Source organism: Mesoplodon bidens (assembly GCF_964165515.1).
Source record: "Mesoplodon bidens genome assembly, chromosome: 2".
In the NCBI taxonomy this organism is placed as follows: Eukaryota; Metazoa; Chordata; class Mammalia; order Artiodactyla; family Ziphiidae; genus Mesoplodon; species Mesoplodon bidens.
Genome location: NC_138177.1, coordinates 20929811 through 20951252, shown reverse-complemented (window position 1 = coordinate 20951252; position 21442 = coordinate 20929811). Strand labels below are relative to the sequence as shown.

General features: G+C 38.0%; 1 protein-coding gene across 4 annotated transcripts in view; it reads right to left on the bottom strand.

Annotated features, from left to right (window-relative positions):
- The window catches only part of DISP1 (dispatched RND transporter family member 1), a 209234-nt gene that overhangs the window by 40187 nt on the left and 147605 nt on the right, over positions 1-21442 (bottom strand). For all 4 annotated transcript variants that reach the window (XM_081225438.1, XM_081225436.1, XM_081225437.1 and 1 more), the window contains exon 2: positions 11018-11543. In XM_081225438.1, coding sequence (XP_081081564.1) covers positions 11018-11526 — 509 coding nt within the window. In that variant the 5' untranslated portion in view covers positions 11527-11543. The remainder of the gene's footprint in view (positions 1-11017; positions 11544-21442) is intronic.

Below are 21442 nucleotides of genomic sequence, written 5' to 3'. Positions count from 1 at the left end.
AGGGTCTGAAGGAATGAATGTATTAACTGTCCATCCTTGTTTCTTACTAGACACACAAAATAGTGTTTAGAAAGAGTAAACCGCTCACATTCCTGTAGAAATCATCATGCTTGAATCTCAAGCTATTTGATAACTATCAGAGCCCTCCCTGTACCATTCAAATGGGGAGAAGTAATTAATTTACCTAAACCAACAACTCAGCAAATTCATATAGAATATGGCATCAAATCTGGCCCTGGACCCTCTCGTTTTATTCTAAGTCATAAAATACATATGGACAAAGAAAAACCCCAACTCTTATTTAGGAATTTATGTTTCATCCACCAGTTCCATAATCTGCTGACTGCTTATAAAATCTCTTATACTAGATTTGCAAGTATCCTAGAGGTGGCTAGAGCTGAGCAAACAGAAAGGTTATTCTGGGCTGACTCTCCCCAGTGCACAGAGTCTCCTGGCCCCTCCCTGTCTTCCTCAAAAGGGCTCCAGAATCATTTATGAAAGTAGTTTAGGAGCTGCGGGAGTGAACAGGGTCTTCACCTTTCCTTTCTTACGTCTTCATGAATGAGGCTGTAATTTTTTTTTAAAGTTAGAAACCAAGGCATTGCGGGGCGGGGGTGGGGGGGTGGTGGTGATTTAAAGTACAGGAGGAGCTATCCCCGCAAACAGACTCAAACAACAATTAATAAAACAGGGTTTTTAAGGGAACAAAGCCTTTTAAACCTTCTCCCACTGTTTGGGAAATATCTTACTCCAGGAGACCAATGTGCCTGATTTTCACTATCAAGACATCACAAAATTGAGTTCTGCATAAAAAGGACTTGACTGATGTTCAATTATTTATTCATTTCATTCAACAATTTCTGAGTGTTTACTAAATGCCAGGCACCTTGGTAGGCCCTGGAGATACACAAAAAGCAGTACAAAAGAAATGGTTCAACAAACAAGCCTAGAGAAATATCAATGAATCAAAGGTATTAGAACTATGTAACTACTGCATATAAAGTACTTAGATACTTAATAAGTGCTTTTTATGATGATTCCACAACATTTGGAATCCACTGTTTTGGGGGAGCAGTCTTCTTTGACTAACTATAGCATATTGTTCTCCAAAGGTCGAATGAGATGAACCCAATAGGCACAATGCCCTGGGCTGACTCCTCTGAGCTCTTCTCCAGACAAAGGACACTGCCTGCCAGTCTGCCTCACACTTGCTCCCATGCCCATGTGCTGCCGGCCTCCCTTCCCATATTTCAGGCAGTTGGTCTCCTGTCTGTTTTTGAAAGACCCATTTCATCTCCCATGGCGCTTTCTCTAAGCTATCCTATGACTCCATCTCCCTCTTTGGGACTCACATAACCCTCTAAACTCTGATTTTGGTTCTCAGAGACTGTGGTTATTTTTGCCCCAGTCATCTCTCTCCTATTAGACAATAAATGGCTTGATGGCAGGGACCAATCTGACTTTGCGAGGTTTTTAAAAAATTTAAGATGTGTCAATTTTTCACATAAAAAAAGATGTCCTGAGAATTGGGGAGGAGGTGTGATAATCATTCATTCAACAAATATTTGAGTTCCAGTGATGCCCCAGGCACTAAACTCCAAAATACCAAGCAGTTGACTCTATGGTTTGTGTGGTTTTTTTTAAAAAGACATAATTTTGTAGAATCAATTTTGCTCAAAAGAACACAACATAGTACAGCAATGAAAATTCTCCTATAAATGTTAAGTTCTATAAAGTCTTTTAAATTACACCTAACAATCCACTTAAGTTTGGAAAGAAGACGCAGTAGTACAATTGGTTGTTTTCCTGGAGTCAGAGATGTAACTGATCCATAACAATGTCTTTTATGTTTTACTGTTTGCTAAATATTTTACCTTTTTAAATTTTTTTAACCGAAAAGAAAAACTTGAACCATTCCTCTTTTTTTCTTTACTCTCTAGAACCTGCTAAACAAGTAGGAGTACTATAGAAAGGGGGTAAAGAATATATTTGCTTCATTCCAAAATGTTATATTAATTTCAAGAAATAAAGAGGGTATTGTTTCCTGACATTTATTATTAAAGAAAGAGATGACCAAGGCTCATAGTCTGAAATGTATTACAGACTGTGCAATGCATTCCATGAGGCATAGCACACTCTAAAATTCATTTATAGTATAAAGAAGTCTCTAAAAGAAGTCCCACTAATAAAATAGGCCTTCACTCAATCTGACTGCCAAACTGACTGACTTTGGCAAGCAAGCTTGGAACATTTTAAATTTTACAAACATTATCCTGTTTTTAAAAAGTTAATTTTGACTACTTTAAGGAATGTAAAAATACACCTTGGTTTCAGTGAAATCAAGATTAAATCTCACCAGACTTCTAAAGTTAACTGTCATAATCAGATGTTACAATTAGTATAAAGTATAAAGGCTCTGAGTCTTTGGGGCTGTGGAGGCCCATTTATTCTCAACAACCCCCCTTTTCCTCTTCTAGAGGGCAAATTAGTGACCATCTTTCCCACTTGCTCTTTCCTGTAGGTCGATGGGGTAAAAAGTACGCAATTTATAAATAAGAATGAAAAGCAATACATCGTGTATTCATTTAAATCAGGATTCAGTAACAGCTTGATTCCTGCCACAATACTAACAGAATTAAGTGCACACAGCAAAGAACAACAACCACAACAAAACTTTAAGAGAAGAAAATGAAAGGAACAAATGTAGAAGGAGAAGAGAAAGGAGACTAATAATTTGGTTCTAGGCACTATGCTATGTGAAAAAAATAACCACTGTTATTCCATTTTTACAGAGACAGATTTACCCAAGATCACAAAGCTGTTCAGTGGCAGAGCCAGGATTCATTCAAACACAGGGATTCCCTTCTAAAGCCCATGCTCTTCCCACCTCATGCTGTGTAGTGAGGAAAGGAGGAAGGACTGAGGAAAGAAAAGCAATTAGCAATTACTTCTAGAGGCTAGCTGCACTTATTTATCTACCTGTCAGAAAAAAAATTTGTTTTGACATTCGTACTTTAGATCTGCTTACAAAAAGCTCAGGCCATAAATCAACTATACTTCAATAAAAAACAAACACAAAAAACAAAAAGCCCAGGCAACTAAAAATTCAACTTTTGCCTTTGGCTTGATCTGCAGAAGTTTTTGTAAGATGTAACTTTGGCTTCTAGAAGATGTCGAAGGATATTGCCTACTGGCTACGATTTTTTATAATATGGGGCTTTAATCTTTCAGATTTTTGCAGAAAAGGGATTTTATCTTTTGTCATTTCTTAATGTTATATTTCAAACAAAATACAAGCAATCATACTCCAATTAATTAGAATTATGCTGACCAAAAAGGGTATTTACTGCCAAATACTGCTGTTACTCTATATCATACGTGTTCCATTTGCTGCCACAGAGGTTAAAAAGGGATCTCAGTTGCTTTAACAGAGGCAAGAAAGATAGTCCTGTCCAATAAAAGTTTCTGCAATGATGGAAATGTTCTGTTTCTGTGCTGTCCAATATGGTAGCCACTCGTCACATCTGGCTATTGAGCACTTGAAATGTGCCTAGCATGACAGAAGAACTGAATTTTTAATCTTATTGGACCCTCCTGAACATCACAGGTCTAAAGAAAGCAGTTTAACCATTCCTTCCTGCCAAAGACACCTGCCAAGTAGTCCTGGCCAGGTTACTATTTATGGCAATTGTATATAAAGACAAATGATTATTTAGCTATTAGTAACCTTCCAATGGTAAGAGAGGAAAAGCGGAGAAAATGAATTTAGAAAACGATACATAGTCTGGTTCTTCTTTCTGGCTTGTGCTCCTGCAAAAGCTCTGATATTTAACTTTTGTACTCCAGAGAATACAGCAGTCAATATTTGTAGATAAAAGAAGGCTATCTATCTGAGGTCAGCCCATGCTGAAATCTAAGTATCTTACCCTGTCCACATTACCTCTACATCTTTGAAATTGGGGACCATGCTTGCAGTTTTTACCTCTGTCTCCAGCACTTAACACTTACTAAGTATTCATTAAATTCTTGCTAAATAAGTGAGCAACCTTGAATTTCTCCATTCATTGCTCCAACATCTTAGAAGAGCCATTTGAGTTGAGTCTGGCGTTTTGGGCAAATCAGAGACTCTGGGATCGGTGTTAATGCCAAGGTTCACGCTACACGGCTGATGAAGTGTTCAGAGTGATTTTTGGTTCAAATTTCCTAACTAACTAAAATAACACAACTGCCAGGGCTCAGGGAAGCGAGTAGGGTGGAGCATTGCAGACCAGGTGTAGCAAAGTAAGACCCTTTGGAAAATGATGCTCAGGTCTATAATTTACCCCTGGATGTTATGATACAACATATACAGAAGAAGCAGATTTCAAGTGGTAGATTCTATCTCTTTTAACATAATACAAGAATTCTCATTTCTTACTTTTTAGGAAAAAGAGTTCCCTTCATAGAAAGTAACTAGTGTCCTAAGGGGAAACAAAAAGAAAACCTCTGAGAAAAGTGAGTGTGAAATTGGAAAACTAGTAAAGAACCCGAGGAGAAAGGAAATATAGGTTACAAAAATTATATAGTCACAATGTATGGGGAGGCAGAGACCATGTTTATTTAAGCTTTCAGGGGCTGAGCTAATGCTAGAGTTCCATGGTCCCCTCCGTGCCAAGCCTCCTTAACTCAGTATAGCTCGAATTCCTCCAGGGTGCCATGGGGAACATTCAACGTAACCATCTGTCTACAAAATCACCCTCAGAGAAATAAAAATGCATTTGGCAGGTACCCAAAACTACCACAGGTTCCCTACCATGATAATGAGTCTATGGCCATTGCCAAGTATCATTTATGGAGTCCCCTATTACAATCAAGAACATTTTTTGCAACACCAAATTAAAACGTAAGTACAGTTTGGATTAGAAATCTTGTATGCTATTTTTGGATGCAGAACTCCTTATTAATTGTGTCGTAATACCATTACCTTTTCACTTTAATATGGCAGTAAGAAGGTTTCCAAATGAATCATTCAAAACTTTGCTTCAACCAGCACACGTGGAACGTGACTGGTTCCTGAGAAGCATTTTCCAGATCTTTGTAGGATAAAGAGCAAATCATGACCATTCAGCCTGTTAGATAACTTGACTGTATTCAGGATGTAAAATTAGGGAAAGCTGTCTCTCCTGACCATCCAAATGACCCCTTCACTCTGGCCATCCTCTTCTCTTTACACTTCCTTAAGTAGACTTGTATTTTTGTACGCTTTCCCCTTCCAACTTCCCCCCACCTTCTACGTTCTGCGTCCTGCAGGCCGTCCCTTTATCATGTCCTGGTCAGCCCTCAAGGGTCACTCAAATTCTCTCTTCTCACTCAGCCTGCCCCTAACCTTACTAACCTTCAGGGATCCTCGTCACCTCCGAACTCCTGAAGTGCTTTATTGTTTCTATTGCAAAAGGAACTTCTCTTTATTATTATCATACTTGTTTTATTCTTTAACTCCCCTGGTGACTCTGATGCTCAGCTAGGTTTAGGACTTACAGGTATGGGCTCTGTCTCATGGTAGGGAGAGACTACTTTCTGCCATTTTTAATTCCTTGGTGTTCTCAATTAGTCACATTAATGAACAGCTGAGTGATGGGTATAAGGATAGGAATCTACAAATGAAAAAGCCAGAAGCTTTAAAATGAGATCTATTTGAACTACTTAATATTTGGTGATAAATGGAATCAAAAGAGAATATCCTAAATGTGATCCTTGCAATGATCTTAATTTAATCAACCAGAAGCTTAACAGAGAGTTTTAAAAAGCAAAAGACCTATACAAGTGGTTGATTATAATGAATCTTTTAGATAGATTTATTACAGCTTAAAGAGTCAAGAAGGGATGAAACAGAACTTACTGTAGTACAGAAGGTGGGCAAAAGGGAAATGGGAATATGAGTGATGGAAAGGAGGCAGCAAAGGACCTGGGATAAAATTATATTTTCTATTTGACTGACTCTTTAAAACATTCTCTATGGTTTAAGTACTTTACAAACAAACAACAACTTTAAAAATAAAACAAAATACCAACCAGGTGGGCGCACTTGTGGTGTAGCTGCAAAGAGCAATAGCAATTGAAAGTGCCTAGGATCTTCCATCTGTACACAGTTTTACTCCAAGGCCACCAACCTTTAAGATACTTTTTAAGTGATGTGAGTACTCTATACTTTTATCAAGTCATGAATACATCTTAAACATTAATTGAATAATACTTCATTAAGTATTTGAGATGATCAATTTTTTAAAAAGCAACATGCAAGAAATCACAAAAGGAAAATAGATTTAGAGAGTTAACATTCCTGATAGAGATCAGCCTCTAGAACCTTCGTTCTAAGTTTCCTAAAAGCGTTGGGTAGAATAACTAATAAAAGGCAGCAAAGTATCACATGACATCCTCATTTACAGAATGGCTCAGCGAGGACATCCCACATCACCTATCCCAAACTGCCCTGCTCTCCCTTACACAGTAGCTATAACCATGTCCACATTTGCTTCGGTGGGTATATTACTGGTTTGGGAAAGACAGACACAGCACCTGGCTTAGTTCCTTGCCCAAGGCACAATTCTTCAAATAAATACATGCTGGGCTGAACCTAAAAGCTGCAGTTTTCATCCTAGGATAATCTCCAACAGTATTGTTACCCTCAATGTAATTGTTACGTATTACTCAGCATCCTCATTCTTTCAAGAAAGCTCAAAGGATCACACTCTTCCACTGCTACTGCCCCACGCTCCATCCCCAGAAGCTCTGCTTGCTTGGAGTTCTTCTCCTGTCCTCTCCATTTTAGTGATCAGCATGACCATCTACCCATCTAGTTGCTCAAGCCAGGAAACTGAAAATCAGTTGTGATTCTTCTTCCCTCCCTCCCCCATATCCAATTGTTCACCAGATCTAGTAGATTCTACCTCATAAATCTCTCTAGCTGAAATTACTTCTAAATCCTGGATCAAGTCACCACCAGCTCTCACCTGAAGTACTATAACAAGCCTTCTAACGGTCTTCCTCCCTACAAGAGTCCTGACCCAGTTCAATCTACTCTCCACCATGCAGTTTATGGACCTCTCTAAAATGTGAATCTGATAGTGTTTCTTTTCTGCTCAAAAATCTGTAATGCCACACCCATTAGGATGGCTATTATAAAACAATTAAAAAAAAAAGCCAAACAGAAAAGAACAAGTGTCAGCAAGGATGTGCACAGCAGCTGTGGAAACAGTCTGGTGGTTCCTCAAGAAGTTAAACATAGAATTACCATATGATCCAGTAATTGCACTTCTGGGTATATAACCAAAAGAAGTGAAAGCAGGAACTCAAACAGATATTGTACACACATGTTCATAGCAACATTATTCACAATAGCCAAAAGGTGGAGCAATCCAAGTGTCCATCGACAGATAAATGGATAAACATAGTGTGGTATATACATACAATGGGATATTATTCAGCCTTACAAAGGAAGAAAATTTTGAAACATGCTAAGACTTGGATAAGCCTTGAAGACAGTATGCTAAGTGCAATCAGACAGTCATAAAAGAACAAATACTGTCTGATTCCACTTATATGAGGTACCTAGAATAGCCAAATTCATGGAGATAGAAAATAGAACGGTGCTTGACAGGGGCTGGGGGAGGGAAGAATGGGAAATTATTGTTTAATGGGTATGGAGTTTCAGTTTGGGAAGATGAAGAATGTTCTGGAGAAAGAATGGTGGGGATGGTTGCACAACAATGTGAATGTACTTAATGCTACTGAATTGTACACATACAAATGGTTCAAATGATAAATTTTATGTTCTATACATTTTTTCATAATAAAAAAGTCGTGCACACACAAAAATCTATACTGCCTCTCCACTGGCCTCAGGATAAAGTCCTGAGATCTCCTAATGTGATTCACAATGCCCCTCAGGATTTAATCCCAATATACCTCTCCCCTTGCTAGTACTCTTTGTTCCTTCAGGGCCTAGTCATACTCAGCTATGCTGGAACTGTGCTCACACTACTTTTTTTTTTTTTTTTTTTTGCGGTACGCAGGCCTCTCACTGTTGTGGCCTCTCCCGTTGCGGAGCACAGGCTCCGGACGCGCAGGCTCAGCGGCCATGGATCACGGGCCCAGCCGCTCTGCTGCATGTGGGATCTTCCTGGACCAGGGCATGAACCCGTGTCCCCTGCATCGGCAGGCAGACTCTCAACCACTGCGCCACCAGGGAAGCCCCTCACACTACTTTATAAATCTTTATACAAACTATTCCCACTGTCTACAAGACAACCTCTTCTCCATTTGTAATGTTTTTCATTTTCATCCCTGTACGTCCCTTCTTCGTATCTCTTATCACAATATTGTAGCTGCCTGTTTGCTTTTCTGTCTCCCTTCCTACTAGCTTACAGCTCTAGGAAGGAAAAAATAAAGTCTCATCTCATTTAGAACTACATCTTTGGTGCCTGGCACATACAAATATTCAGTAAATATTGTTGATTATGTAAATTCATAAATGTAGCAGATAGGGAAGAGTTTCTGGAAGCACACATTTTACAATAAAGTATGTAATACACAACTGGACACATACCATTCCTTCGCAGGCATCTTTAAAAAGATTCTATGTCTGTTGCAGTTTATCAAAAGGCTCAAATTCTTGAGATAAAATTCGAATATGAAAGATTTCTCACATTAAATTCCAGTTTCCTCTACAACCGTTCTGATGGACAAATACGGCACTTTTTATCAGTTTGTTTTTTAATGCCATTCTATTTAAAGTTGTATGTATATAGGACACTCATTCCTTTAAAATTAGGTCATTCAGAAATGCTAAGCCAAAGTCCTGAAAATACTGACAATGCCTATCATATTGAAACAACTGGTTACTTATCCGTTGTTTTATTACTTTGTGAAGTTTTTTAAAGGAGGGATCAGCTTCAAAATGTAGAATTCTCTATCTCATCTCACATCCTGCAACCATATAATTTATGATTCTGAAATATCAATATTTATGACCATATAATTTCAAAACTAACCACTTACACTGTTTCATTCCAAGTGGAAAGAGTCTAAAACTGGACATGTAGCACAATGCTGTCAGGACCAATCTTCTAAGAAATGGCTTTGGTGAGTGTTTTTATTATAGTTCTATAAACTAAAAGACTCTCACATCTAACATGGAAAAGTGTATTCAGGAACTGTAGAAACACGCTAGAGAAGACTCCCCCTGCCCCCCACCCCTTGTCATTTCCCCCATCTTTCTCTTCCTCTCTTTTCAAAAGAGTGAAACCAGATCATCTCAGCAGCATCTAAAATCTGATGAAGGTGAAAAGTATTTATTACTTAATCCCCATCTGGATGTGACTTTTTAAAAACTTGATATATAATTGCCATATAACATTACATTAGTTTCACGTGTACAACGTAATGATTCGATATTTGTATATATTGCAAAATGATCACCACGATAAGTCTCGTTAACATCCATTACCACACACATTTACAAAATTTTTTTTCTTGTGATGAGAACTTTTAAGATCTACTCTCTTAGCAACTTTCAGCTATACAATACAGTATTATTAGCTATGGTCACCATGCTGTATATTACATCCTCATGACTTATTTATTTTAGAACTGGAAGTCTGTACCCACTCTTTAATTAAAAGTGAATATGCTATATGAGTACAATGGATTACTACTCAGCAATAAAAAGGGAAACTAATACACATAGCAATTAGACAGTCTCAAAAATGTTATGAGTCAAAACTGCCAGACACAAACGAGTACCTACTGTATGATTCCATTCATATGAAGTTTCAGAGCAAACAAAATAATTTATGGTAACAGAACTCAGAACAGTGCTTCTGGTGAAGAGAGAAGGAATGACTAAGAAGTGGCCTAAAGGAACTTCCTGGGGTGACAGAAACGTCCTACATCTGACCGAGGTGTGCATTATACTAGTGTATATGTTTGTCAAAACTGATCAAACTATACACTTGAATATGTGCATTTCCCTGTATATAAATTATAGCCTAATATTAAATGAGAAGGCTGTCTTCTAGCTCTTTTTAGACTTTTTATTACCAAAAAATGTGAAATAATTCTTGGTCTCTATAAAGTACTCAGTATTTAAAAAAATATATTACCATTGCTCACCTGCAGTACATTTGATTTAACTTACCCACGGAAAAAAATAGCTGGAAAGCACATATCAGAGAAACTATGGCCTGAAATGGGAAGGAGAACTGGCAATGATAGAGATTTTTCTAGTACTTTTCAATCTACCAGATCTGAAAACGTTTTACAAAAAATATTTTTTAAAGCCCTATGCTACACATTTATAGGTTTCATCTGCTAAAAGGAATTGTTGCCTTCATACGATCTCAACATATTACACAGTCACCCAAACCACATGAATAGAAATTGTGAGTACACCCATAAGGAAGCAACTGGTTTTGTACTTCCTTTTTGTAAATGTTGATCACTATCAATAATAGCAAATGTAAGACTCCTGTTTAGGCAGCCTCATCACACATATATCTATCCCCCATGTTTAATAATAGAAATTACTAACAATAAAACCTTTTATTGCACTTTATAATTCAAGGCCTAGCAGGGACATCTAACCAGCTCACAGAAGGAGAGAATGGAAGGAAGGGTTTAATTGACTAAGAAGTTAATGGATAAAACAGATATAATATTACTTCATTTGCATTTTAGTAGGCTTCACACAATCCAAAAAATACGCATTTTATTTTGTTTTGGTTTTTGGTTTTTTTTGGCCACGCCACGTGGCTTTTGGGATCCTAGCTCCCCAACCAGGGATTGAACCTGGGCCCTCGGCAGTGAAAGTGTGGAGTCCTGAACGCTGGACCGCCAGGGAATTCCTGAAATATGCGCTTTTACTGGTTTCCTTTCCCTGATACATTTTTCTCTCCTCCTTTTGGAGACATCAACACAAACAACCACATTCATGTGGAAGTAGTTGAATGAGACAGTTCAGCAAAACTTCTGGACCACTCACCTTATGTTGGCTATATGCTGCGGCACAGGCTGATGCTGAAAATGGTCAGGCCACGGATGATGCAGGCAGAAGGATGGAGAGGGCTGAAGACAGCACGTTGTCTGATAAACAGGTGAATGGTTTAGACAGAGAGATGCAGAATACTCTGAGTGTGGCTGCATGCAACACGAGGCCAAAGCAGGAGGTGCTGCAGGGCCAGCCTCGGGATGGCACTCTTGGTGACTGTCATGGGTAGTCAAAGGGTGATGGTATGGGCAAGGATGGCAGCACTGGGGTAAGATCGGAGGCGTTCTTTGGTTGTCTAAAGGCAGAAAGGATGGTTTAACTGTGCCATTAACTTGCAGGCGTCCATTTGGACTCACTTTTGTTCTGGGCGCTTCTTTGGGGGTGAGTTGCTGGGCTGCAGGGTCTCCATCACAGGGGGTGAGGGGACTAGGGCTGGTAGCACTGGTTGCGATGCTGCCATTGCTCAGAATCACAAATTCGTTGTTTCCGTTGTTCATAGCCATGCTCCAATTTCTTGACCCTAAGAAAGAAAATGATATAAAATCATCCAGTTACAGTCAGGCAGGCGATCATGTAAAAAAGATAGGCAAACTATTTTAAAACAGCTCTTTGAAAACAAGGGTTCTTGCAGGAGTTGTGAAAGCACCGGGGGAAGCCCAGTGCACCTGCAACAGAACCAGCCATGGGTTAGGCCTCCTCTTCTTTCCTCCCAGCTACACCATGCACCTTGAGAGCCCTCTCCTATCCTACTGACCACTTCCTCCCTGCCCCATCTCTATTTTCAGGGCCTGTCTTCTCTCCTCATCCTAGATGTGCAAGTATCAGTTAAGAATTAGAACATTTTAGGGCTTCCCTGGTGGCGCAGTGGTTGAGAGTTCGCCTGACGATGCAGGGGACACGGGTTCGTGCCCCGGTCTGGGAAGATCCCACATGCCGCGGAGCGGCTGGGCCCGTGAGCCATGGCTGCTGAGCCTGCGCGTCCGGAGCCTGTGCTCCGCAATGGGAGAGGCCACAACAGTGAGAGGCCCGTGTACCGCAAAAAAAAAAAAAAAAAAGAATTAGAACATTTTAGGATGGGGGTGGGAAGGGGGTAGAAGAGATAGAAGATACCAATATCATTCTTTAGCTTTTCAATAATATCATGCTTGGGGTGTTCTGATCTAGGAATAATGGGCAAAATGAAGGGCTCCTCTGAAGCAATTAGTTGTGTAGGTTCAGGGAATGTGGATAATCTTAAGAATGTCTTATGTCTTTGAAAAATGTCAAGAAAATATGATTTTTCCTCTAAGTCACTCAGGTCCTAGAATAAGAATAAACAAAAGAAAATAAAAACGAATTAGCTAAGCTAAGAACTGTGGCAACCAAGATATCAGATGCAAAAGTTTTATCCCCTAAACCAATGAATGTAATGTTAAAAAAATAATAAAACATGCCACATAAGTTGCCATGAACTTAATAATTTGTTTTCTATGCTATGTCCTACAGGTAGCAATGCTTGCACATAAGAAAAAGAATACTATGGCTGGGATTTGCTTCAAGTGAGATTTTTGTTATTAAGTTTTTCCCCTCCAACAAAGGGTCCAGGCCTTCAGTGTAAAGGAAAAATTAGTGTTCAAATTACCAGTAATATTTTTCTGTCCAGTCAACAAACAAAGGCAAAAACAGACAGCCTTCTTCCTCTCCCCTTGCCCACTTATCACCCTCTGACCAACATACACACACAATGTGGAAATGTGCAGTAAGAAAAATAGGTCATCACATGCTAGTGGTCTATTTAACCTACATGTGAAAGCCAACAAGAAAAAAAAGAAAACCATTGTTTGCCTCACTAACCCTTCTGGCATGGCATTTTTCTGAGTGGACAAGACAGCTTCTGGAGAAATCTCTCTCCAGTCTCTCCCCACCTCTGTCAGACACACAGGTACTAGAAGAAATCGTCTCTTTTCAGTCTGAGTACATGTAATGACAAACCTGGGTCACCCATGAGAAAGATTCCTAGGCATATTTTCACCCAATTTATAAACTGCTCAACAGGGGTATTTCTGAACAGGGAATGCCAGAAGGATGCATAACGTTTCAACCTGAACACTAATACCCAGAAGATACTCACTGTACTAGCATGCAAATTTAGCATTATTGACTTATTTTCCTTTCAGATAGAGCTCATCAAACACTCAAACACACACACACACACACACACACACACACTCATTCACCTATATAAACATCAACGCTGTAAGAAATGGAAGAATTAATGTAGACATTAAAAAATTTCTTCATAAATTATTTTAGTTGGAAAAGACAAAGCATTTATACATATCAAAACATACATGTAAATCAAGCAGATGTTACTTCTCTCATCAGCCTTACCGTCACTTTGGAAAGTAGTCTGCCAATCCTGACTTCCTTTTATAATGACCACTGAGAAGGATTTTGGCGGGGGGGCAACCCACACAGCATGCGGAATCTTAGTTCCCCGAGCAGGGACTGAATCCACAGCCACTGCAGTGGAAGCATGAATTCTTAACCACTGGACTGCCAGGGAAGCCCCTGAGAAGGATTTTGAATTGTAGTAAACACAGTTGTTCTCTTCTTCAGTAAATCACTCCTGGGTATAAACACCTCCTATAAAACACTCAAATGATATCCCCAACACAAAGCATTGGTAGTTAAAAGTGTTATCCAACTAGTGGGAAGATAAGGTAGATAAACTGGTAAGAGCCCTAAAGTGATCCAGGAGGCACAAACTCTAATCTTTTTGCCATCACTTTCTTAACGTGCCATCTCAGCAAGATCTGCTCCCTTAAGCTTCCTTTTACTGAAGGATATATTATCCTCCTTTTTGTTGTTAACAAAAGAAAAAGCTGTAGGCAAATGTTCTGAAAACAATAAAACATATTAATCAAAGGCCATCTAAAAAGGCACTAGAGTTTTTAAAAAGTTAGCTGAAATTTAAGATGTTTATTTGCATGGTTAAGTGAAAGATAGTCTAGAAAATGTAAGAAGCAATTGCTTGATGAGATAAATTGTCATTTCTTGGAATTAGAAACTCTCATTGTACAAATACTCCACAGAAATCACAGAGGGCATAAGCTTTCTCTTGCCTCTACCCATGACTCATATTCCCAAGCCTTCTCTTCAGACCTCAGCCAAGCTACCGGAGCTGATGCAATCTTCTAGGCTGAATGGGAAAATCAAGACCTCCTCTTGGCCCTTCCCTCAGGATAGAAGGAAGACTGTTTCTAGTTTGTCGATTTGTTCTGACCATCCTAGGTTGGTTAATATCATGTCAGATAGTCTATTTTTGGTATTTAATTCAATCAGCCCTATTGACTATAATCACAGCTGTCAGGTGGGTTACGCTAGTGAGAAGTATCTAACAAAAATCCTCAAAGTTTTCAAGTGAAACTGGGCTTAAGACAGAGTGCCATCAACCTGGAACACTCATCAAAGTACCCTGAAATCCTCTCTAGAGTCTCTGAAATTTCATGTTTCCCTATCTTCTAATTAAATCTGCTTTTCGTCAGGAAAAATAATTTTTCTTTTTCTTTGTAACAAGAATTACAACTATCATTCTCTCATTTTTATTGCAAATGCATCATATTGTAGTTGCATAAGAGTTAAATAGATTTTTGCAGGCTGGCCAAGGGACCTAATCACCATTTATAACAGTTTTTCCCCAGTGTGGTAAAATGCAGTTCAAGTGCCAAATAACTGACTTACGAATGATTTCTGGAGCACAACTTGTTTTGTAACTTGGAGATTTCTTGTAATGAAGTAGGTACAAGTGGAGAGTAAAGAATAATTTGATCTCTGGCTTTGGCTTGTATTTGAAGTAAGTCATATAAGCTTTCTGTGATTCACTTTCTTCAATCATAAAATGGGAACAATCAAATTGACTTTATAAGTTGTGGATTATAAGTAAAAAATAATAAAAAAGCAAAAGCAGACAAAAATTGTAAGTTCAGTGGATGTATTTGTGTAAGAATTCAGGTGACCAGGAGAACAGCAAAGTTTCGATCTAAAGTCAAGAGTTGACCTTAAGGCCACACAGAGAAAGATCTTATTTCTTTAAAAATGAGACAAATGAGGAAAAAATTTGGTCTGAGCCAGAGAGAACAGGAAAAGAGATGAGAGAGTGGAAGATTCAACATCATAAAAATGAATTATTGTGATAAATGTCATGTTATGTGATTATAAATGCAGTGATAATAGTATTTATGCGGGAAGTTTAAAATAAGTTTTGGATCAAATATAATGAACAATTTTAAAAGAGCTTGGATGAAATCACCTGTTTTCCCCAGGGCCATAACACACAGGGACTGCCAAAAGAAAGCTACTCTTGAGACACTGGCTTGAGGTGTGATGGAGCCCCATGGCCAGATATTTTAGTGTATTTCCTGTTGTTCATGAATATAACATGCCAATATCAATACATCCGAAGCCACTAACCTCACACCTCCTATTTCACCTTTTTTATACCAGCATTTTTATGTCCTGAGTGCTTTAGCTGTTTGGGGACTGACTATAAGGCCTTTGGTCAAAGACCATCTTTTGATTACATTTTAAAATTTAAGATATTTCTCTTTGAGCCTCAGTTCTTCACATGTATAAATCAGGATGGGAATCAATGTCCACCTCATAGGATTACTATGAGAATGTAAAAATATTTTGAAAACCATAAAGGGCTATGTATTTACAATGGAAGAATTATTATTATTGCTTGATTGAGTGATGAGAATATAAAAAAATATGGAATGATGCTTCCTAGTTCCAAAGCTGAAATTATGTTTTAAAATGTCATCAGAGGTATCTGTGGCTTAGAAGAAATGGCCTGGGTGGGTCTGAATTTGAAAGCTGACTCTACGGGTTACTAACTTTGAGAACCTAGGTCAAGTTACTTACATTCTTAGAGTCTCTAAGTCTTGATTCTTCTTAGAGTTAAATTTGTTTGAAATGAAAATTGGTGGAACCTTCTAAAAGAGCAACATGGCACTACTAATCAAAATTTGAAATACCCTCATCCTTTGACTCACAATTCTACTAGGAGTTTACCCTTTGGATATACTTGAACAATGTGTAAAGATAAATGTCTGGATAAAGATGCTGACTGCACCACTGCTTGTAACAATGAAAACTGGAAACCACCCAACTTATCAATAGGGGACTTAAATTCTGTCATATCCATACCTTGGGTACTCTGCACAACAAAAAAGAATGAGTTAAATCAGGATTATTGCTAGGGAAAGAAGTCCAAAGTATATCTTCATGTGTGAATAAAACCTAACTGCAGAAGAGCCTATGTGGTATGAATCCATTTCATTAAAAAAGTGGCAGAAACACACATGTATGGTTAGTATATACACAGATAATTTCTAGAAGGACATAAGAAAATGCTAACATTGTTTCCTGCTGGAGAGTTGGACTGGGCCATTTGGAAGGGTAGAGAAGACTTTCCTTTCACATTTTACTTTCTGTACTGCTTGCAACTTTTACTACAAATGTGCCGTCTTCAAAGTAATAAAGTATTAATGAAACAACATATAAAGTTTCTAGCACAGTGACTAATGAACAGAAGATAATTATTATTAAAATGCAAAAACAGAAGCAAACTTATTTCACCTTAAAAGGTAAACAGTCATCTCGTCACTGGATGCATTTTTAATTGTTTGTCTTCCAGTATATATCTGCTTTCTTACAATAGCACCCTATACAATATATCAAATAACTAGATAAAGCAGGAAATCAAAAAGGATTTAAGGAGCAAGAACAGATGAATACAAACTATTCGGAAAAAGGTTTTCAATTTATCTTATCTCCCAGTTTCCAAATTTTGGGAAACATAAGTTATTATTTGTTGGACCAAAGCTATCTATGAACCAAAAGTATCATGACTAGTTTCATAAGCATTAAACAGAGAATACAGAGAAGAAATATAGAGGCATTTAAATCAAATGTAAAGAGAAAAGTCATCAGAGCTCATGTGATTAGAAGGTTCAAACAATTACATCCTGCTCTGGGCTCAGGACACTTACCCCTATAAGATCAAAGGAAATTACCCTGCTTCAAAGACTAAAAGTAGTATCTCATTGAAAATGCTATCATATAATCATAGTAGGAACTGCTGGAATTATGGAAATTTTATTCATCAACATATTACATGTGAAAATATGCTAATGACACACAATTTACGCAAAAGATGCCGTCAAACTATTTAGGTGGCTCAACATCCAAAAAGCGTTATGAAAGATCTCTTAGTAGCTCCTTGCAATTGGAAGCCATAACTGTTTTTGTGGCCAGAAAACTGTCAAGTTAAAATCTAGAGGTATTGTTGAAGAGAATACACAGACATGTTCCAATTACCAGAGTAACCACTCAGCAAAGCCATCACTATCCTTGACAAACACAGGGCTCAGATAGCCTGAAGGAACAACATCTTCATCCACATCAACAGTTACACTGGTACACCTCTGCGGTATTGCAAACACTTTCACACACATGATCTCACTTGAGTTTATACTCCGAATAGCCCTCAGAAAAACAGGTGTGGCAGGCATTACCGCTCTACTTTGCAAAAGAAAACTTGAGACACAGAGTCTCAGATGGTAAGGCCAGGCAGTCTGATGCCGAGGTTTTGAGGGCTTTCTGTTAAACTGCATTCCACAAGCTTAGATAATGTATTCCAGAATAACCCTTTGCTTCATCAGCTTCATCACATCAAACTTAACAATAAATGGCAAGACTGAATCAAAAACAAGATCCCATATTGTAGCCAATCATCTTTTTCAGAAGTGATGTTCCCTATAACACAGTTTCACTAGACAAAATACAAAACACTGATAAGTGTTTCTCAAACATAGGGATCACTTGGGGATGTTGCTAAATTGTAGATTCTGATACAGTCCATCTGGAGTGGGACAAGAATCTTCCAACAACAAGCCCATACCGTTGGTCCCTGGAACACACTTTGTGTAGCAAGGCAAAAGCACAAACTAGGTGGGGAGGCTACAAGAGAATCAGGCCTAAGTAATGGCAAAATGATGCCCAATTAAAGCAGAATGGATGCAACAAGTAGGGAAATGATACCAGTTAACAGAGAAATAAAGTCCTGTTTTTCTAATTAAGACAGAAAAGTAACAAATTTTAATAGTAGAGGTTCTAATTGATAACCAAGTTTAATTATGGCTTATTTCAGGACTCCTAAACTGTTGTGTACATAGAAATAACAACCAATCAGATTTTAATCTTTTTAGTGTAATGTATATGGATTGAAGCACCTTGCCCAGTTAACTGGGTGAGACAATCTTTTTCTCTCAAGTGGTACTAGATACTGGAGATACCTGAAGTCTTTTTTTCATACCAGTTATAAATGCAGTTTGGGAGTACCTGTATTCATTATGCACCCAACCTGTTTTAGTATGAAATTGGTCCCCTAAAATTGCTTGATACTTATCCTAAAATGATGGTCTCATCTCTTATCATTGGTACCAAGATGCCCTATTAATATCTAGTGCTATGGCAAGAGAAAAAACAGCTTCTCTAAATGAACCAGAGAAACAGACAAAGAAGTATATTTGTGGCATCTTCTATAGTGGGACTGTTAAAGCTGGATGGTAGGACATCAGCCAGGTTTTTTTCTCTAGGAATATATTTCCCTTCAAAGGGCTATTAAAATGTTTTTTTATCATCTCACTGTGTCAGACACTTTCCTCACAATACCTCTATGAAGATTTTATTAAACCCGTTATAGAGAAAACTGAGGGTCAAAAATATTACAGTGTAACTAATGCAAATCACATGATTGGGATTCAATCTTAGACCAGCATGTCTCTGAAAGCGAGGCTTTGCAACCAACCTCAAGATGCTTCTAGGGCAATGCCAAGTTCAACTAGCTTTTATAGGACCACTAGAGGCTACTGATATAAAATTCAGTCTGAAGGTCCACGTGGAAAATATCCTCTGAATTCAATATTTCCCAAGACAGTTTTAAAACGTACAATTCAGCATTCAAGAGTGTCAGAGACATATTTCACTGAATTAAAAGAAGTGCTATCTACCCATGTATCATATTATCCAAACCCAAAAAGCAAGGTGATGGATTAATCTTTGTTGTCATGTAGTTCTGGACTATTTCAAAAAAATATAATTGTGACCTGACAGCAAAATCTGTATCTTTAATCAAAGAATCAGGCCCTCTTAAGGAACTAAAAAGTATAGTCTTAAATAAAGAAACATAATCTTCTCTCCTTCTGAGATGAATTAAATTTTCTTATTTTTCTTTGAGTTCATGAACTTTCTACAATTAAACTCTCCTTCAATAAGAACACTTTAAGTATCTTCATTTAATCACCTATAAGCATTTTATATGCTGCAAAGAATTCTACAGAAATTAGGTACTACTGCTATCATTCCCCTTAATCATAAACTGCAATAAATTAGAAGCCATTTTCTCAAAGAAACAATGTTATACATTTGACAATCTATACCACTTAACAAACATTTAATAAGAACCCACTAGGTATTACTGTGCTTTCCATCACACTACGAGAAAGCAAACTGTTGTGTTCTAGGAAATCTGAAAGTAAGGGATCACCATTCTTTTACAATGAAAACTCACTGTTGCCTATTAAATTTTTTTTTTTTTTTTTTGCGGTACGCGGACCTCTCACTGTTGTGGCCTCTCCCGTTGCAGAGCACAGGCTCCGGACGCGCAGGCTCAGCGGCCATGGCTCACGGGCCCAGCCACTCTGTGGCATGTGGGATCTTCCCGGACCAGGGCACGAACCCGTGTCCCCTGCATCGGCAGGCAGACTCTCAACCACTGCGCCACCAGGGAAGCCCTAAATTTATATTATCAAGAAGGTAGTTTCAACTTATGCTAACAAACATCATCTTTGAAAATGAAATATACCATTGAAAATGAAATATAACATTTTTATATAACCTCTTTTAAATATGATTATACACAAGATGTATAGGTAAAGGCACCAATAAAGATAAACTATAAATGTTACATGTTTCATTTTTACAAAAACCATTCATAATATTTACAAACAGCTTAATGATACAGAAGAAAAATTAAAATTGACAGATACAGTTTTCCCCTTGCCCAGATTTACAGAACTATATTGATAGATAAGAGTTAAAAAACATTAGGAAGATATTATAGTGTATGTGCCATAGCAAATCTGAAGACACTGAATTTGGAAAGCAGTCTTATTGCTAGATATGAATTAGGTTGTCAAGGCTGAGACTTATACTTATGGGGTGAATGATAGGAATTTCAGTGCTGTGGAAACATCAGTCTCATTTTTCTCATGTTTTATGTTTAATGTACCTTTGGTAGAAGGTCTATGTGGGAAGAGAAATGTGGGTGTAAAATAAAGTTTATCTTTTACAGTCTGGGATAAATGATAGTCGAGAACATTATCTTTTTAGCATAAACACTTATCTACCTAACTATATATTTCAAGAGCACTATCACTATATTGCAGTTATTAAAGCAGTTTTCAGAGATCTGTTTTCTGAGCTCCTCCACCAAAATTACCATTCCACAAAATATTCACCACATCTCCCCACACTTACAAGTGTTATATCCATAAGCATCAATACCCTTAAAAAAGAGAAAGTATTCTTTTATCTTTGAGTTCCTATTTCAAAGATATGAATGAGTTTCAATTCTAAAAAGCTGCAATAATTTCTTTTAACCCTAAGTCTGAAATTTATGTTCATTTGCATAACTAAGAATATACAAAATAAAACTAGAGAAGATTCTATAGTCAGAAATGTCGATCTCTGGTCTTTCAAAAAAAATTCTAGAAAGCCCACTAAAAAGTTGTTATTTAACTCAAGAATCAGCTGAGACATCCATTTGGACTCTGCTGCAAGTCTTGAAGGGAACACAATAAATATAACAAATATTCACAAAGTTACAAGTCTATTACAGTGGTTTCAACCCATTCTGCACATTAGAATCACTTCAGTAATATGAAAAAAAATTACAGACACAGGGCCCTGGCCCCAGACGTTATGATTTAATTCATATTGTAATGGGGTGTGGACATTAGCAGTTTTTGTTTTGTTTTGTTTTTGTTTTTTTTTTGCAGTACGCAGGCCTCTCACTGTTGTGCCCTCTCCCGTTGCGGAGCACAGGCTCCGGACGCGCAGGCTCAGTGGCCATGGCTCATGGGCCCAGCTGCTCCGCAGCATGTGGGATCCTCCCAGACCGGGGCACGAACCCGTGTCCCTTGCATCGGCAGGCAGACTCTCAACCACTGCACCACCAGGGAAGCCCGACATTAGCAGTTTTAAATGTTCCCCAGATGATTCTAATGTGCAGCTAGTGTTCAGAACGACTGATTTATACTTTACTTAATTAATGCTGTTCAATTTATAAGAGCAAGCAACAACCACTCAAAA